General features: G+C 38.3%; 1 protein-coding gene across 2 annotated transcripts; it reads right to left on the bottom strand.

Annotated features, from left to right (window-relative positions):
* Nucleotides 1-697: 697 nt before the first annotated feature.
* On the bottom strand, nt 698-17,317 carry ZNF287 (zinc finger protein 287). Of its 2 annotated transcripts, none has more exons than XM_045525175.1 (6): nt 17,056-17,317; nt 15,438-16,038; nt 14,720-14,817; nt 12,728-12,854; nt 12,146-12,232; nt 698-4,211 (listed from the first exon to the last, which is right to left on the bottom strand). In XM_045525175.1, exons 2-6 carry the CDS (start codon nt 15,838-15,840, stop codon nt 2,641-2,643), a joined length of 2,286 nt encoding a protein of 761 aa, XP_045381131.1. In that variant the 5' UTR covers nt 15,841-16,038; nt 17,056-17,317; the 3' UTR covers nt 698-2,640. The 2 variants fall into 2 exon arrangements, with proteins under 2 accessions (XP_045381131.1, XP_045381132.1); XM_045525176.1 differs by having other exon boundaries at nt 15,438-15,915; nt 17,056-17,297.
* Nucleotides 17,318-18,858: the final 1,541 nt, after the last annotated feature.

Raw genomic sequence — 18,858 nt, 5'->3', positions numbered from 1 at the left:
GCATGTTTAAGTATTTAGAGGTGAAATGTTATGTCTGTAAGTTATTTTCCAATTGTTCAGTAAAAAATATGGCAAAATGTTAATTTTTAAATCTAGGTGGAGGGTACACAGTTCATTTTATTATTTTTAAAATTTTCTGCATATAAGCACTTTCATAATAATAAAAAATTGTGGAAAATAAGACTTTGCTAAAAACTATTGAATTATGTGTGGGTCAGACAACTGTAAAAGTTGGAAAAATATACAAAGATCTAGGATTCTCCACTATTACTCTAAGGGCATCAATTGCCTCTGTGTATCATTGGAAGACTTTATAGATGCATTATTTACATAAAACACATCAAGGCAGGAAATACAAAGTAATGCAATGTAATACTCCACATGTTCATCCTAGAGAAAGAAGTTTGTGTAAGGGATGAAGTGGCATCAAAAAAAGTGTATCTTCAACACAGGTTTTTTTTTTTTAACATGAGAACTATGGAATAAGCACAATTTGAGTATTTTGCAACCTGTGCTTTGTGAAGGATGATACTACAACATCAAGGTTAACTAATGTGAGGAAACGGGAAAGCAACAATTTGTTAAAGAAAACATTCAGTATAGCTTTGAAGATGCTAGCACCCCAGGTCTTTCCTTCAGCACCTATTTGTCAGATGTTTATATAAACAGTAATGTCCAAATGAAGCTGCAAGGTCAATAATGCTTAAATTGATGTTTATGGCACCAGAATCTATTAACATATCAATTTTCTCTCATTTAGTTCAGGAAAATTTCCTTGTGCAAAGATGGCCCATGAAATCTGATTCTCCATTTTTAAGCAATTCCTATTACCCACTAAATAATACTTATTAAATATTTGATGTCTGTACAAAAAAGTATTGTTCTACCAATTTTCAGTCCATGCCAGTCAATTCTATCTTATTACTCAATTCTAATTTATGTAATTTATTCATTAATTCAGCCAATATGTATAGACCACATGCTATATGCAAGGCACTGGAGAAACAAATATGAACAGGATGAATCTAAGTTCTCAGAATATTGTCATATATTCAGATAGTGGAATGCTGTGAATATTAAATATAATATTAAATAGTATTTGTACCTATTTCAATTTGCATTCCTGCCAGTTTTCCTTTTATGTTGTTTAGGACCCAAAAATTCAGTTATCATTGTTTAATGACTACTGTACCAATGAAAGTTTCTGCATCAATGCTTTTTCCAATGAATTTTCTTTCCTGACATACTAAGAGTAATCTCTATTTTACTTGTTATGTATGGAGTACCAGGTTTCCAATTATTCCTTAAAAATCAGTCATTTTTAGTTTCTTCTTATCAACAGTATGAATTTTGCTTTCTTATGTAGCCACTCTTATTTTCTTAGGTAAAGCAAGTCCAGCTACATTTCATGTATGTTACCTATGCATTCTCTTTCCTCACTCCATTAAGCTTTCACCTTTTTCCCTAAGCCACTTTCAGCGGTGAACTCAAATCTATTTTCCGTTACTTGTTTTTCCCACATTCCTCACATAGCTGCTTTCATTACTTCCTTGTCTTGGGATATGGGATAGCATCTGGCAACCCATTTTGACAGTTTCTTATGTTCACTCCATGATAAAACAGTTAAGATCATGTCCTTACTTTCTCATTACTACAGAAAGCTTTTTGTTGCTTAAATCTGCTGTGATTTTTAATACTGTATTAAGCCCTGAAAGCATCCAATTAGGAAATTTGGGACCTGAGCACAGTAGGCACTCAAGAAACATGTGTTTCAGTGGAAGAAATGGACTTTCTACAGTAAACAGTCACAGAGAAACCTTAAGTTATTAATTTAGGAGTCAGGTGAAAAAAATGGGAACTGTATGCCTATTTTTTCCTTCAGGATGCCCTTGTATGTCAAAACCCAGTGAAACTAAGGCTAACATGTTTTAAAGATTAATTTAAGCTTGGAGTGTCTTATTTTTTGCCTGTTTAACTAAATCTGTACACATGTCTAAGTGTTATATACACATTAGTTTCTTTATCCTAACATCATTTTTCATTAAGCTTTTCTTCAATAATTCAATATTTGAGGGAAACTGGAATTAAACAGTGGCCACATATAAATCTTTAAAATACTTTCAACTTTTTTTTTTGCAAATCTACTGGCTCCATATGGTAGTTATGGCATGACAGGAAAAGGGGAGGCAACCCTTTACATATTTTAAGGCTTCAATACTGGGAGATGTAAAGGCCTGAAAGCAGCTTTTTCTCTCATAATCTCAGGATTACCCTCTAGTGTGAAATTTCTATTTGACGGACGTTTTCCCAAGTTACACTCATAAGGCCTCATTAAGAAGTACTTGAAATACAGTAAGAGTTGATGAGTTACAGGTTTTTGAATACCCTGTCATAGGGTTTCTTTCTAGAATGAATTAAACTGATAGCAAATAAAGGTTAAGAAGTCAATGAGGTTTCCTTCTTAACTTTCACATTAAATTTAAATAGGTTATATTCATATTACTAATTCTGATACTTCTGAGTCGTATCTAACATATTGCACTTCAGACTTCTTCTATTGAATAATATTTTAACACACTGTGCACAAAATAAAATTTAAATGATCAAGTTGTAAAACCTAAATGAAGTCTCCCTTATCAATTAATTACGATGTCTGGCACCCGTATGAACACGCTGATGCTGAATCAGGTTTGTACTCTGGGTGAAAGTTTTACCACATATACGACATGCATAGGGCTTCTCTCCTGTGTGAATTCTCTGATGTTGAATAAGGCATGTTCTCTGGCTAAAATCTTTATCACATTCATTACATTTATAGGGTCTCTCTCCAGTATGAGTTCTCTGGTGTTGATTAAGTGATGAGGAATAAATAAAAGCTTTCCCACATTCATTACATTTATAGGGTTTCTCTCCAGTATGAATCCTTTGATGTTGAGTAAGATTTGCACCTTGTCTATATGCTTTCCCACATATATTGCATTTAAAGGGTTTTTCTCCATTATGAATCCTCTGATGTTGAGTAAGGTGCACACTCTGGCTGAATGCTTTCCCACACACACTGCATTTATATGGTTTCTCTCCAGTATGTGTCCTGTGATGCTGAGTAAGATTTGCACTCTGGCTGAAGGCTTTCCCACATATATTGCATATATAGGATTTCTCTCCTGTGTGAGTAGTTTGATGTTGAATAAGAGTTGAGGAATGCGCAAAGGCTTTTCCACATTCATTACATTTATAACACTTCTCTCCAGAATGAATTCTCTGATGTCGAATAAGGTAAGTACTCTGACTAAACACTTTCCAACACTCATTGCATTTATATGGTTTCTTTCCAGTATGTATTTTTTGATGCTGAAGAAGGTGTGTACTCTGACTGAAAGTTTTCCCACATTCATTGCATATATAAGGTTTTTCTCCAGTATGAACTCTCTGATGGTTAATCAGTGATGAACTATGGCTGAAGGTTTTACCACATTCCAAACATTTATATGGTTTCTCTCCAGTATGTGTCCTTTGATGTATAGTAAGGTGTGCACGTTGACTAAAGTCTTTCCCGCAGTCATCACACTTATAGGGTTTCTCTCCAGTATGAATTCTCTGATGTATAGTGAGGTGTGCACGCTGGCTGAAGGCTTTACCACACTGGTGGCACTCATATGGTTTTTCTCCGGTATGCATTCTCTGATGTGCAATGAGGGATGAGATATGCCTAAACTCTTTCCCACATTCTTCACATTCATAAGATTTCTCTTTGGCATGGCTACTTTGGTGTTTCAGGAGGGATGGGTATTTCCTAAATTTTTTCCCACACACGTTACATTTGTAAGGCTTGTCTCCAGGAAGTATTTTCCCATGTACAACACCATATGAGACATGATTGAAGGCTGTACTGCCTTCATCATATATGGATGTTTTATTATCTAATTGGGTATCAAACTGTAAAACTAGGTTTGAATGCTTTTCAAAATTATTTCCATATATATCATATTTACTAAGATAATCTTCTGTAGGGTCGTCTTCTTGTGAAGGGAATGACTTCAAAATGAAATCTCTTTCATTAGTGGAAATTTTCCAGAAAGTATCTGTTGCTTGTCTCTGTAATCTGTCATCAAAGTCATATGATTCTTCTAATTTGATGGTCTGGGTTCCATCCTTTGTGAGTTTAGAAATATCCTGTACTGGAGTACACACTTGGGCTTCAGTTTCCCATTCTGAAATAAAAAGAATATAAAAAGTCTTCCTCTATTTGGAGAATGGAAATTGCCAAAATAGAAACAAAATAATAAACACAAATAAAATACCCAAAGACTGTAACTTTGACAACCTCATTAAAATGGCCCATAAAGCTTGGCAAAGGAGAAAAAAAGACCAAAAAAGTGGGAAACTAAATTGTTGAAAACAGAGGCTCTTTGCTATTAAATATGGGCACAGAGCAAATAAAATAGATTAGGTCAGCTGACAGAGCCAAGAGAAGTGAAAATAATGGCTAAAACTGTGTGGGATAACTTGAGATGGCCTCATGGATTAATTTATAAAATGTGCTCACGAAGTAGACATGCTAACTCTCATCACACTCTCTTCCAATCTACTCTGCACAATCCTACATCATATTCCTAAAGTAATTTCATGGAGTACTTTCTATATGCAAATATGTCTAATAAATGTCCCACAGCCTAAAACAATGTTTCTCAAAATACAGTCCTCACACTAGCAGCATAAGCAACACTGTCATCTGAAATGTGTTAAAATTACTGGGTCCCACTCAGACATGCTGAATCAGAAACTCTGGTGGTGGAGCTGAGCAATTTGTTTTAGTATGCCCTGCAGATGGTTTTGCTACACATTAAAGTTTAAGGACCAGTGGCTTAAAAGATAAAAGTTAAAGAAGGAAAAAGAAAAAAAGTTCAAAATACCTCTACTTGGCATTCAGTCCTGAAGTATTCTAGCCTTTTCTGTTCTACTATATCTCCTATTATACCTCATATTCAGCTTAACTTAAAGTTTAAAGTTACCTTCTACTTCTTCATACTTTTCTATAGATGCCCTGCTAATCCCAGACTTTAGGCCTTCTTTTATACATTCTCTATCTAGTAACACATTGACTGCCATGTGAGTTGTATTTAACTCAGGCTAATTTTCAGCCTGGGGCCTCAGGAAGCAAAACCCTGCAGTTTGTTCATGAAAATCTTACTTGTTGATGTTCTTATTGTTACAATTAATACTGACACTTTAATTCTAAAAATGTGGATTGTGTTGCATATAACTCACACACAGAAAATAAAACATAACAAATTAGAAAGGATCATTTTGTTTTAACAAAACACCGTGGCCCCAGGGAAAAATTTTCTTTTTCTAGCGTGGCATTCAATGTGTTAAAAAAGATGTTTATAGCCCAGATGTATTTCCCTCTAAAATACTCCTTCACAGAATCTAAAATACAGAGTAGGTTGAATCACATATGAAACTGCCTTTTTAAAATAGGTAAAAATGCCTAAATATCAGCAGTCTCATATGGTTCAACCTACTACAATGTTGGGCCCATGATAGAACTTGGCTATATATGATCACAGTCACACTTTGCTTACGGACAGGGATACGTTATGAAAAATGTCATTAGGTGATTTCGTTGCTTTGTCAACACTGTGGAGTGTACTTACACAAACCTAGATGGTATATATCTTTTTATTTTTATATATATTTTACATGGAAACCCAAAAGTCCCAGTACCACTACTGAATATCAATAATTTCCCCTACTTTGATCTGCAATACCAACATCAAGTGCCATATACTAGGCTTCGATATATGCTCCATTATAGTCCTAGGGGACCACTGTTGTATACGCAGTCCATGGCTGACCAAAATGTCATCATGCAGTGCATGACTGTATTTCACAATTTTGTGCATTTCTTATATTTCCAACTTAGATGCAAACTCTGGAAATAGTTTATCCTTCTTTTATATTTCCTTCAGAAAATGGCCCAAGACTCTGGATATGGTAACCACTCAACTGAACTGGTAAAATAAATGACAGTGACTTGTAAAAAGGTGAACCCAAATGAAAGTGTGCACATATGCACACACACATACACAAAACAAAAAACTGTGACCCCAAACCTAGCTGTAACAAGGCAGTCAAATATGTATTTGTTGATGCCTATTATGGTTACAATATGATGATTTAAAAGAAAATTTAAGTTACAACCCCTTTCTCCTTTGAAACCAGGTGGGAAACATAAGTTGCAAATATCAAGAATTATATGTTATCAAATATATAATTTATAATATAGTAAAAATGTACTGAATAGTTCAGAAACTTTATAAGATGCAAAGTATAATACCTTTACAAATATATGCATTCAATAGAATAGTATGCAGTCACTGAAAATGATAGCTATATCTCATCAGCAAGGGACTCATTAGAATAAAGAATAATGGAATATTGATAACTGATAAAAATAATTAGGTAGGTCTAGGTACATTGACCATTGACATGAAAAAGTGTGTAGGACACATAAAATAAAAAAACAAAACAAAAACATAGCAGGTATATAACAGAACGTAGAGTAAGAGATCTCATCTGTATAAAGATACACTATGTGTATTATAGACAGACACAGATACTGATAATCTAAGGGGAGAAAGTTTTGGTAATGACTGAGGGGAAGGAGACACTTAATTTGCTTCCTTCTACTGCTTGAATTTAAGAAATCATTTTACTACTTTTATTCAAATACAAAAATCATAGTTGACATCAGAAAATGTTTAGGAGTAGTGTTAAATGAAAAAAACAGTATCACAACTAGCATGAAAAAAACATTAGAAGTGGAAAAATATTACCAAAATGCCAACAATGATATTATAGGTATTCTTTTCTATTTTCTAATTCTCAATAAATTTGCTATATTACTTTCTTTGCTGTTCAGTACTAAATATATAGTTATATTACTTTTATAGAAGAAAAAAAAATCATTTTCTCAAACCAGGATTTGTTACTCCCTGCTCCAAAACAAAATGAGAATGTGAATGGACTGTACAGGTAGGTGTACATACACACACACAAAAATGTGACAGTACCAGAAGCTGACTTTAACATCAATGTAATTAGAATCAGTCTGTGGCAGATTATACATAAACCTGAAAAGGAAGTACTAAAGTTATAATTAACAAGCTTAAAGTAACACGTCTGAACAATGACCATAAATAAATTGCTACTGTAAGTGTACATTTTAAAACAAATCAGTTTATTACAAATTCCAAAACTGAGATCATAAAGCAGGGCTTAAATATGTATATGTCACTAACCAGAAAGTGTTGGTTAGAAGTGGTATCTGTTGGTTAATAAGGCCAAACAGTGGTATAATATTTCCAACCTGAGATCAATGTTGACTCAGGTAATCAAGGAAAGCTTCAGTGGGGAGGTATGATTTGAATTGACCCTGAAAGAATGTCTAGCTGCTGCATAAACATAAAGAACTATAAGAGTTCTGAGACAGTAATGGCCACTGAAAATCAAGAGTACTATTCTAGTTGTGAATGACCAAAGTTTTCATTTCCTGAAATGTACTGTAGATATCGTAACCAAAGGTTCAACTTGATACACCTCTGAGCTGGCAAGAAAGTAAAATCCTCAGAGGCCAAAAATCAAATGTTAAATAAAAGCTGGAAGGCAGGGAGTCAGCAAGAACTCAAGTTGGCTGCCTGACATAATTCTTTAATCGTGTTGACCTTAAGCTTCCACTTTGAGGGTCAAAGGGGCTTAGGGGCTAGAAGACAAAGCCTGGAGCCCAATCAAGGAAGGGAGGCTGACAGGAGTCCCTTACACAGAGGATTACTCACAATGTAAGAAGCAGCTAGAAAAACAAAACCCAGAAACCTCAGTTCTATAGAAGGAAAAAAGGAACTTGCTTTTCTCAGTCTTGGTGTTCTTTGGAGGGAGGAAAAATCTCTCCCCAAAATGCATAACTATATACTGCTCCTTCCTGAAGATTTAAGGCCCAATTCGTGCTCCCTCAATGATCTACACAACTCCTTATGTTGAGAAGTTAACTTACAGTGATCCCAGACTGGCAATATCTCCCAGAAGACTGTCCTGACTCTAGTTCAGGCTTATTTCCATTACTCTATGTGTTTTCTCAGTGTTTAGACTGTGCTGAATTTATTCCCCAAATAATTTATTGTCTATAAGTGTATTTCGTATTCTGCCAAATAAGGCTGTAAATTATGGTGAAGAATTAGTATTAAGTATTATGACCCTTAAAATGCCTAATGACCAAAGTTAAGTTTTTAGAAAAAGTGAAGAAATTCACTCTAAGGTAACATATTATATTCTGTCCTAATTGTTTAATTAATGTATTCTAGCATTAATATTGGTAGACATACAAGAAGCCAGTGTCTTAAATAAAGAAAAGGAATAAGTAAGATGTAAGAGTATGCATAGTGTACTACTTCTGTATACAAAAAGAGATTTAAAAATATATTCATGATTTATTTTTGCAAAGAGAAACATAGGAAAGATATACCAGAAACAAATGAAAACGGTTACCTATAGCGAGTGGATGGGAATAGGGACGAAGGGATGGGAGTGTATACCTTTCTATACAGTTTTAACTTCTGAACAGTGTTAATACATTTACTCAAAAATGTAAAATGAAAAAGAATTAAAAAGCAAGAAAACATTACCCTTAGTGGTATATATTCTAAGGACAAAAAGGACTTCAAAGAAATCTTGAACTTTATCTAGACAGTTTGTTATTGGTAGTGGTACTGATATAAATCTGAAACTATTCTTTGTAACATGATAGAGCAAAAAAGTAAATACACTGATGTTGTTACAAAACAGGTTATTAACTGTACGGGAAAGGAAATACAAAATGGAATATGGGAATATACAAAATGGAATATCCTTGTGGTGTTGGATTTGAATTAGAGTTATCAGTATGAACTCATGACTTAAAAAAAAATACATACATACATTTTTCCCAGCTCTATCCACTGAACAGATCTAGAAGCAATGGTAATCACAACAGTAAATACAGTTACTGCCCAGGTCTTGGTTTCTAAGTACTATTCCCCACTAAAATGAACCAGGTATTCCTTGGAGAAATTCTGTGTAAGGCAAGCACAAGATGAGCCTAAAGAACATCTTGCTATGCCAGAAAGCAAGGACATGCTCAAAGACTAAATGAGGACATGTCAAAAAGATGTTGGACTTGGTTTGAAGGGCTCCCATTGCCAAAATTTGGGATAAGGAAGCATCAAAAACAAAAACAGAGGGCTGGGCGCCGTGGCTCATGCCTGTAATCCTAGCACTTGGGGAGGCCGAGATGGGTGGATTGTTTGAGCTCAGGAGTTTGAGACCAGCCTGAGCATGAGCAAGACCCCGTCTCTACTAAAAAAAATAGAAAGAAATTATCTGGCCAACTAAAATATATATAGAAAAAAATTAGCCAGGCATGGTGGCGCATGCCTATAGTCCCACCTACCCAGGAGGCTGAGGCAGTAGGATCGCTGAACCCCAGGAATTTGAGGTTGCTGTGAGCTAGGCTGACACCACAGCACTCTAGCCTGGGCAAGAGAGTGAGACTCTGTCTCAAAAAACAAAAAACAAAACAAAACAAAACTGGAATTTTTAAAAATGTCATTATCCACAGTAGTATAATATATACACATAAAAATGTGGTGGGAGGAAGGGGGGGCTATTCTTTACAAAAGAATCATTTACAAGAGATGACTGAATTAGAAAATCACCATTTTGTAACTAGCAGTATAATAAGGCAAAGATCATCAATGGATGCTAATTTTTTTTTTTCCTAGGGATAAGAGACGGGGTCTCACTGTGCTCAGGCTGGTGTCAAACCCCTGAGCTGCAGCTATCCTCCCGCCTTGACTTCCCAGAAAGCTAGGATTACAGGCATGAGCCACCACGCCCGGCCTGGGTGCTAAAATTTTAAGTAAAAGGTTATCAAGGAATAGTCATGTGGCCTCAAAGTATCATTCCACAGATTACTCATTAATTACCAAGAAAAGAATGCTCCTTTAAAATGGAGAGATCCTCTAGATACCATGTTAGCCAAACTGAGCATCACCAATGATGAGACAAATTAACATATGTGCCTCCTGAGGAAATGTGATGAAAGGTACACATCACCTTTGACATATTCTTGGCAAAAACATTTAATCTGAATCTAAACTTGAGGAAACAATCAGGCAAATCTAGATTGTGGGTCATTAGGAAAAAAACTGGCCTGGATCCTTCAAAAAAATGTCAATATCATGAAAGATTAAAAAAAGAAAAGGCTAGGAACAGTTCTAATTAACACATTAACTGCCATGTGAGTTGTATCTAACTCATGCTAGTTTTGAGCCCAGGGCTTCGTGAAACAAAATCCTGCAGTTGGTTTATGAAAATCTTACTTGTTGATGTTCTTATTGTTGCAATTAATATTGACAATTTAATTCTACAAATGTAGATTGGGTTGTAGGTAACACACACACACAGAAAACAATAAAAAATAACAAATTAGAAAGGATCGTTTTGTTTTAATAAAACATTGTGGCCCCAGGGGGAAAACTTTTTTTTCTAGTGTAGCAGTCGATCTGTTAAAAGGGGCTAAACACAAGAGATAAATAGGTAGAATATGTGTTTCCTGACTGGATCCTGCACTGAAGAGAACAATATCTATAAGGGATGTTTCTGGGACAGTGGGGGAAATGTAACTATTTGACTATACATTTGATGACACTATTATATAAATGTTAAATATTGAGAGTGAGAGAATGCTGTTGTGCTTATGTAGAAGAATGTTTATGGTTCATGTTCTTAGGAGGTATTTAGGGGTAAGATGTCACAATGCCTGTAACCTTTAAATGGGTCAGTATCAAAACAAAGTGTGTGTGTGTAAAGAGATAAAGCAAAAGTGGCTGAATAAGTGTAATTAATGATTCCAGGTGAACAGTACATAGGTGTTCAATGTACTGTGCTGGCAACTTTTCTGTAGGTTTGAAATCTTTCAAAATGAACTTGTGGAGGAAAGCAAGAATAGGAACAACCTAAAAGTCCACCAATGAAGAAGAAGTTTAACAAACAGGAGACACAAAAAATACAATGCAGATATAAAAAATGGAATGAGGAGCTCTTAGCTCTTTACATACTCATTTAGAACACTTTTCAAGATATACATTTTTTTTTTTTTTTCTTAAATAAAGACAGGGTCTTGCTATGTTGCCCACACTGGACTTGAACTCCTGGGCTTAAGGAATCCTCTCACTTCAGTCTCCCGAGTAGCTGGGAGTAGCTGGGACTACAAGCATGTGCCACCATGCTCAGCTGAAGATATACTTTTAAGTAAAGAAAAAGCAAAGTATAATATAGTATATATAGTATGCTACCATATATATTAAAAATGGAAAAAAAATTTTTTATATTGACTTTACATGCAAAAAAACTCAAAGCAAAACAAACACCTGGAATAACTGTTTATCTCCAGGATAAAGCCAGAATTTTATCCTGGAGATAAACAGTTGTTCAAGTTTATTACCTGACTTCTACCTATCTGAGAGAACAGACCTCTACAGGAAACAATGGTTCATGGACATGAATCTAACTGGGGTGGTTGGATGCTGGGGAGATGGAGGAACTGGGTGAATGTGGTATACAGGTGGGAGTCTTGTCTGTATAAATCTGGTCTTACATAGTTTTAAAATTACTGAATCTTGTGAATATATTATCTTTTAAAATAATTATAAAACAAAAAAGAAGGGAATAAGTTAGGAAGGTGGAGGCAGAATAAAAGAAACTCAAAAAGAAGAAGGTTTGAAATTTAAGTTTTTAGGGGACATTCATACATGTTTAAATACAGAGGAAGGGGAAAAATGGCATAATGAAAGCTCTAACAGATGGGATCTAGGGGTCATGTAGAATGATAAAACAAGAAGAGACAGGAGAAAGGTATAAAAATGATGTTTGGAAACTCTCTTCCTGGAGACAGCCTCTGTAAGGAAGCAATGCCAAATAGCTCAGTGTTCTTAACAGGCTGGGATGCCTTTGCAGACATGACTTGGCCATATTTTAAAAACATATCTCACCACACTTAGAATATAGACTCTTAAGTGCAAAGAAGTTCATGTGCTAGTTTTTCTCTTACCTGGACTAGGGCCTTCTAAAATTTCTTTTATCACCATCCATGGTTCTTCCAATATGGGAATCACAGTTGGTCTGTACACTGTAAGTCCTGTTCAGGAGAAATATAATGAATTTTATCCTGGAGGTAAACAGTTGTTCAAAGTTTATTACCTGATTTCTAATTACCTGGGAGGACAGACCTCTACAGGAAAATAATAGTTCATGGACATGATCTAATAAGAGAATTAGGTTGTCATCCTTTTCAGAGCTGGGATAAAAATTTCCTGCCACCCAAGAGAGATCCATGGAGATCATGAAGGAAGAAACCTTCCCTTAGAGTAGCAGAGAAGAGCAGGCCAGCATCGGGTGGCAGTGCTGTGCAGCTGTGCATCATAGTTTTCACTGATCTTTCACTCAGAAACCTTTCATTTGAGAAAAGGCAGTAAAACAGCCATTTTTTGTGCCTGAATGGGATGAGGACACTCGTTTCTAGACCCCATTGTCAGCCAAGTACTTCAGAGGCCCAATACATTTTTAACAACTGAGGGGAACAAGACACTCTGGTGGGCAGGTTGGGAGAAGGAGGGCTATAGGTGATCCTTACCCAGAGAAACCATGTTCCAATAGTTCTGTAATGTCACAGTCTTGTATAACTCCTTCTGTACAGGACGCATTAGCTCCCAGTCCTCCTTGGTGATGTCCACAGCCACATCTTTGAATGTCATTGATTCCTAAAATATCAAATATAACTTAACTTGGTTCAAGAACTAGTGGGAAGGGGTACAGTGATAACACTGGGTGCATGTGTGGTGAGCAGGAGTGGGAGCAGTTGCAGAATCTTAAGCTTTAGTAGGACCATAAAAGTTGTCTAGTCAAAACCCCCCTCCAATAATATACACACGGCCCCAGAGAATCTCTCAAGGACCCAAAAGGGAAGTTTGAAAACAAAGTAGAACTTACTATTTTTCAGTTGGCACTACTGCATGCATTGGTGACTCCATCTTATAAAAGAAAGGGTTTTAGCTGGGTGTGGTGGCTCATGCCTGTAATCTTAAAACTTTGGGAGGCTGATGTGGGGGGATCACTTGAGCTTGGGAGTTCAAGACAAGCCTAAGCAAGAACAAGACCCCGTCTCTACAAAAAATAGAAAAATTAGCTAGGCCTGGTGGCGAGTGCCGGTAGTCCCAGCTACTTGGGAGGCTGAGGCAGGAGGATTGCTTGAGCCCAGGAGTTTGAGGTTGTAGTGAGCTACAATGACACCCTTGCACCCTAGCCAGGGCGATAGAGCAAGACCCTGTCTCCAAAAAAAAAAAAAAAAAAAATTTAAAATTTTAAACATAGATGACAGAGTTGAATGGTATTGTCTTTCAAGCTTTGCCTTAAGAATAAATTCAACATGTTATAGTTTAAAATTTTAAGATATTCTTACATACTCTATAATGAAATGCAGAGTCTTTCGTAAAAGAAAACTAGTACCAATAATCACACTGTTGAACTGCTGCACTTTTAGATAGTAAGGTTAGTGTCCCTTTTTGCTCTCTTTTTCCTTTTGTTAAAAAAAATTACTCTTAAATATTTATTTTTTCATACAGTTGTATCTTTAAAAAGGCATACTGGTATTTTAAATTATATTCAGCTTATAATTTAGGGAGAATTGATGGCTTTACAAATAGTGAAGATTTCTTTCTTGTCCTATAAAATGATAAAAGACATGAAGGTACTATAAAATTTATACCATGCTTAGTTCTAGATATTTTCATTTTTTGGGGGGGGGTGGGTGGGTGATACTTGAATGAAATCTTTTATTTCACTTTATCATCTACATGAGTTTTACGTATACTTAAGTGAATAATTTTTGCATGTCATTTTCTGTAGCAGTCACTTTACTCAATTTTTCTACTATTGTTTCTAACAGTTTTCCCCTTGATTTCCTTAGCTTTTCCAGGTAAATATTCCTATCGTCTATTATCATTTTAATTTGGTTACCAAAGGCTTTTTAATTTCAGAAAGAATATTTTACATTTTTACAGTAAATCTTTCTTTTAAGGTGACTTGAATTGTTATTCCTTAAAATAACAGACTCATGATCAACAGTAATATTACAGAATTCATGGTCTTTAATTACTTGCTAATGAGAAAAAATAATTTTAGCAACTATTATCTGTTAATCATTTACTGGGCCCACTACAAGTCTCATAATAGTTAATCCTCACAATTTAAGAGGTAAATTCTATTTACAAGAGTTGAATAACTCAGCTAAGAGTGGTTAAGTATCTTTTCCTAAAACACATATTCAATAGTAGAGCCAAGTAGCAAAACCTAGATCCATCTGGCTGTGAAGGTCAATTCCTCAACCTCTATGCAATCTTGCTGACCTCAAGTCAAAGAGTGAGGAACAGCATAACAAGGGAAGGCAATGGAAGCCCATTTCCTATATAGTACATTCATCTACCTTGACAGGCCAAGATAACTAAGGAGAGAAACTGAGGCTTAAGTCCTAGATAGAGCTTTTGGGGGCCCAGTAGTTAAGAGGCCAGGACAGAAAATGTCCTCACACACTAAGGCATTTTCAAACCACAAAAGAAATCAAACTCACTTTGGTCACCAAGTCATTTAGCCACCCTGTTTGGAAAGTATGTTTTCCTCTGGGGTCTTCCTCTGGGGTCTCTTGGGAAAGGGCAGAGTTCTGAGGAGCTAGGGAAGAGAAAGAGACCATGACAGAGATTAGTCCTGTTTAAACAGCCTAGGAAACTCTTCACCAAATAGAGGTACATGCTTTCTTAAAGTGAGAAGTCAGAAGGAAAGCAAAAACAGAACTCCTACTTCAAAGAATGACATGTCCTAAGATGTTCATGCAGACTTCAAAAACAAGTCTGCTCTGGAGCTCTTAAGTATAGGTACAAAATTCACAATTTTTTACTAAATCTTTATATGATATTAATTTTGTGAGTTGTCTCTTAATAAGGGCATGTTCTCTGGACCTTTCCTACCTTTTTGGAAGTATGTCATTATAAAATTCAACTCACAAAGCAAATGATTTATTAAAATGGTGAAAACCTTTGCAGGTAAACTTTCTGAGGGCTCACACAGGGGTAATTTGGTTGAATCTGGTTATTCTTTTATGATGTTTCTCCTCTGGGTTTAGATAATGTGTGTGTGGTCCCAAGCAATCTGGAAGGGGCACACCACGCCTGATGGAGTTCACGTTAAAGCCTTGTTCTCCCCAATTTCTCTAAAGGAGCTGCTCTCTGATATGCTAGTTGTTTTCTTTAACCATCCAGGGATTCTTCCCCTCTTTGCTCTACCATTCTCACCTTCCTCTTCTAGAATCTGAGTCAAATCCTCCACCAGAGTCACTGCTTCCTCGCTGCTCTCTGGATACTGGGACTTTACCCAAGTCCTAACCTCCCCAGGCAGGATGGTCAGGAATTGCTCCAGCACCAGCAGCTCCAGGATTTGTTCCTTTGAGTGAATCTCAGGTCTCAGCCATTTAAGGCAGAGCTCTCGGAGTTGACTCAATGCCTTTCGAGGACCAGCCAGGTCTGGGTATGGAAAATTCCTAAAATTCTGTCGACAGGTCTCAGTGTCACGCAAGAGTCTTGCAGTAAGGGTTTCCTTCCCAACATTGTGGTGTCCAATTTGAGCCTTGTCTGGCTTCCGCATTAGAAGGATTTGGGAGCGTGAAGAACTGGCCATCCTCTTGCTTGAGGCTAACATTGCTACAGACAGGAGAGTCAATCTGGTGATATCTTTTATTTCTTCAGTAGTGAGCCAACTGCTTGAAGTCTCATGCTAGAGCCACAAAGACATTTTATCAAGGACTGCCACAGCTAAGGGCAGAACAGAAGCAAGGTAGAGTTAGCAGCCTTAGTTACAAATTCCGAGCCCAGAACTTGCAGGGATGGATAAAAGGTCCTGAAACACAAGAATAGACCACAAGGCCACGAGTTCCTGGTGCACTCTGCTATACACACACACACATAGAAAGAGACTCCCCAGTGTGCACAGATAAACACATATGGGCTTTACTTTCGTCTTCCTCCCCTAAATCATTAGACTTGTAAAATAACTGCAATCTGCTTGAGGTTGGTGGGGAAGGGGGAGCCACCATAAAAAGATGGTAATAGAAAAAGTGATTTAAAGACTCTGAGCAAAATGACAGATTAAACTTCTAACTTTTTGAAAGAAAAAATATACATTTTTACAGAAAAAAAATGTTTCAGTATTTTGGTCACTGATGTTACAGAAGCTGTAATGCCTGAACTGGCTCTCAATATCAAGAGCGCAAATCTACTATTACTTGGAAGAAACTGGGAGAATTTCTTCTTAATCAAGTGCTCAAAGTTCCCAAGGGAACTGTCAGGGGAAAAAGGGTGAGCCATATATCTGCTTCGCATGTTAATGCCAGCCTATTCCAGCTTTTCACTATCAAAGGGCCGGGAAGACAGGCCGGTTGGACTGGAAAGCAGTGAGAAGAGGTTGGTGTGATTTGAACCCTTCAAGTACTTCTACAGGAGACAGTTGCTTAAGAATAGGTCGAGGCCAGAATTCCCCAAGAAAATCTCAGAACTAGCCTGACCTGGAGTAGAACCAACGCCACCTGTCCCCAGGCTCCAGCTCTGAGCTCTGCTCAGCCACAGCCGTGCCACCAAAGCTGTTTACAAGGCCCTGCAGAGGACGTGCGACAGTCTCGCCTCCCGTCGCTTCCCCTTCCTGGCCAGTCCCTCTTACTCTTCTTCAGCCGGAGGGTCGAGGGCAGCACGGGAGTTGGAGACTATGCGACGCGCCACGCCGGGACTGGGCCCTGCACAGCAGTCTCCACCCAGTCCTCTCCCTCCCCACAAGCCGCGAGCACGGGCGCCCGCGCATGGACGGGCTCGGGCGCTCACCGACCGCGCGGACACTCGCGCCCGGAGCCTGGGACATCATTACCTGTCGCCGGGACCGGGCCGACGCGCAGCCGGAGCAGCCCGAGAGGCCACAGGCAACAATGGCGGCGGCGTCGCGGGAGCCTGCGTGGCGGGCTCGGTCCCGAGCTGCACAAGGGCCTCGGGCTCCGCCACTTCCCTTCTCCGGAAAGCACAGCGCGTCTCGGCCAGGAGCCGCACGCCCCAGCCCGGCCCTGAGAAGCCCGGCCCAGAACCCTCGGCGCCTCGGCTTCGCGGCGACCTCGCCTCAGCGCCACTGCGCATGTGCGCCGGGAGAACGCTGCGCGCCCGCACAGCCAATCGGAGCCCGAGCTCCGGCCTCCCCCTCCCGGGCCGCTGGCCCTGGACCTGTCTCCATGGCAACCTCCTCCACCCAACTCTATGACTTGCTTGTTAGCCTGCCTGCAGGGTTCCGAAGGGAACTTGAAAGTTTCTCTGCGCAGGCACAGGCCTGGTAGACAACTTGGATGCCAGGGAGGTACCAGCAGCTGGGGGAACGTAAGGGAGTTGAAGCCTCGAACCAATTCCCCAGAGAAAACACGGTGCCAGAGTTCCTAGAGGAAGGATGGGGCAGGGAAGATGTGGATCTAAAGGCAGAAGACCTAACGTGCTGGTTTAGGCTATACTGTGCATAAACATTCGCTGTGAAAGGTTCTGAGTCGCTCCTCAGAAGTCTGATTCTGAGACTCAGATTGGAAAAAAGAACATGTTATTTATAAGACATACAAAACAAAAATACATAAAACGCTGGAAAAATAAAAGGATAGAAAAACATATTTCCTATTACCTACTTCTCTCTTAACGAACCACCCCAAACTTAGTGGTTTTAAGGAACAGCCATTTTATTATGCTAATGGATTCTGTGGGTCATGAATTTGGAAGAGGAACAGCAGGGTGGCTCTTCTTTGTCCCATTGTGTCTGTAGCCTCAGCGGAGATGGGTGTGATGGCTGGGAGGGCCCCCTTCCGAGATGACTTTTTCACTCACGTGTCCAGGCTTAGGAGGAGATGAGTGAAAGATGAGCTCGGCTTGGACTTGACCAAAGTGCCTAAATGTGGTCTTTCCAGCAAAAGGACTCAGAGTAGTTGGACTTATTACATCTGGCTCTGGGCTCCAAGAGTGAGCATTCCAGGGAACAAGGGAGAAGCTCCTTGGGCACTTATAACATAGATTGGAAGTCACCTAGCACCAATTCTGTCATACTCTTGGTTAAAGCAGTCACAAGCCTGCACAGAATCAAATGGAGGCAGATGTAGACCTCATAGAGGGGTGCCAAAGAGCATAACATTACTAAACCAGGGAAATTTTCACTAAAGGAAGTGGGGAGTGTGATTGTCTTTTGATGTGTCAACTTGTTTAGGTGACAGTCCCCTGTTATTCAAGTAAACATTAATCTAGCTGTTGCTGTAAAGGTATTTGGTAGATGTGATCGAAGTCCATAAACTCAGTTGAACTAAGTATGGGGTATTATCCGAGGTAATTTGGGGGGGCCGAATTCAGTTAAAAGGCCTTAAAAGCAGAACTGAGGCTTCCCTGAAGAAGAAACTCCACCAGTGTACAAGAGCTTCCAGCCTGCCCTTCCTGATAGGCTGCCCTTATAAACTTTGAACTTGCCTAGTTCGCCCTCTCCACTGAGTAAGCCAATTTCTTGCAGTCAATCTTTTATATATCCTACCGATTCTGCTTTTCAGGTTGAACTCTTACTGATACAAATAATAATCCTAATATCTGACAAACTGGAATTTAACAAGGTCACAGGGGAATAAATAACAATGTTACAAACCCATAAAAGGAAAAATTAGGCTGG

This window comes from Lemur catta, chromosome 15, assembly GCF_020740605.2.
Source record: "Lemur catta isolate mLemCat1 chromosome 15, mLemCat1.pri, whole genome shotgun sequence".
In the NCBI taxonomy this organism is placed as follows: domain Eukaryota; kingdom Metazoa; phylum Chordata; class Mammalia; order Primates; family Lemuridae; genus Lemur; species Lemur catta.
The sequence above is the reverse complement of the archived record's forward strand: the minus strand, read 5'-3'. Positions and strand labels throughout refer to the sequence as shown.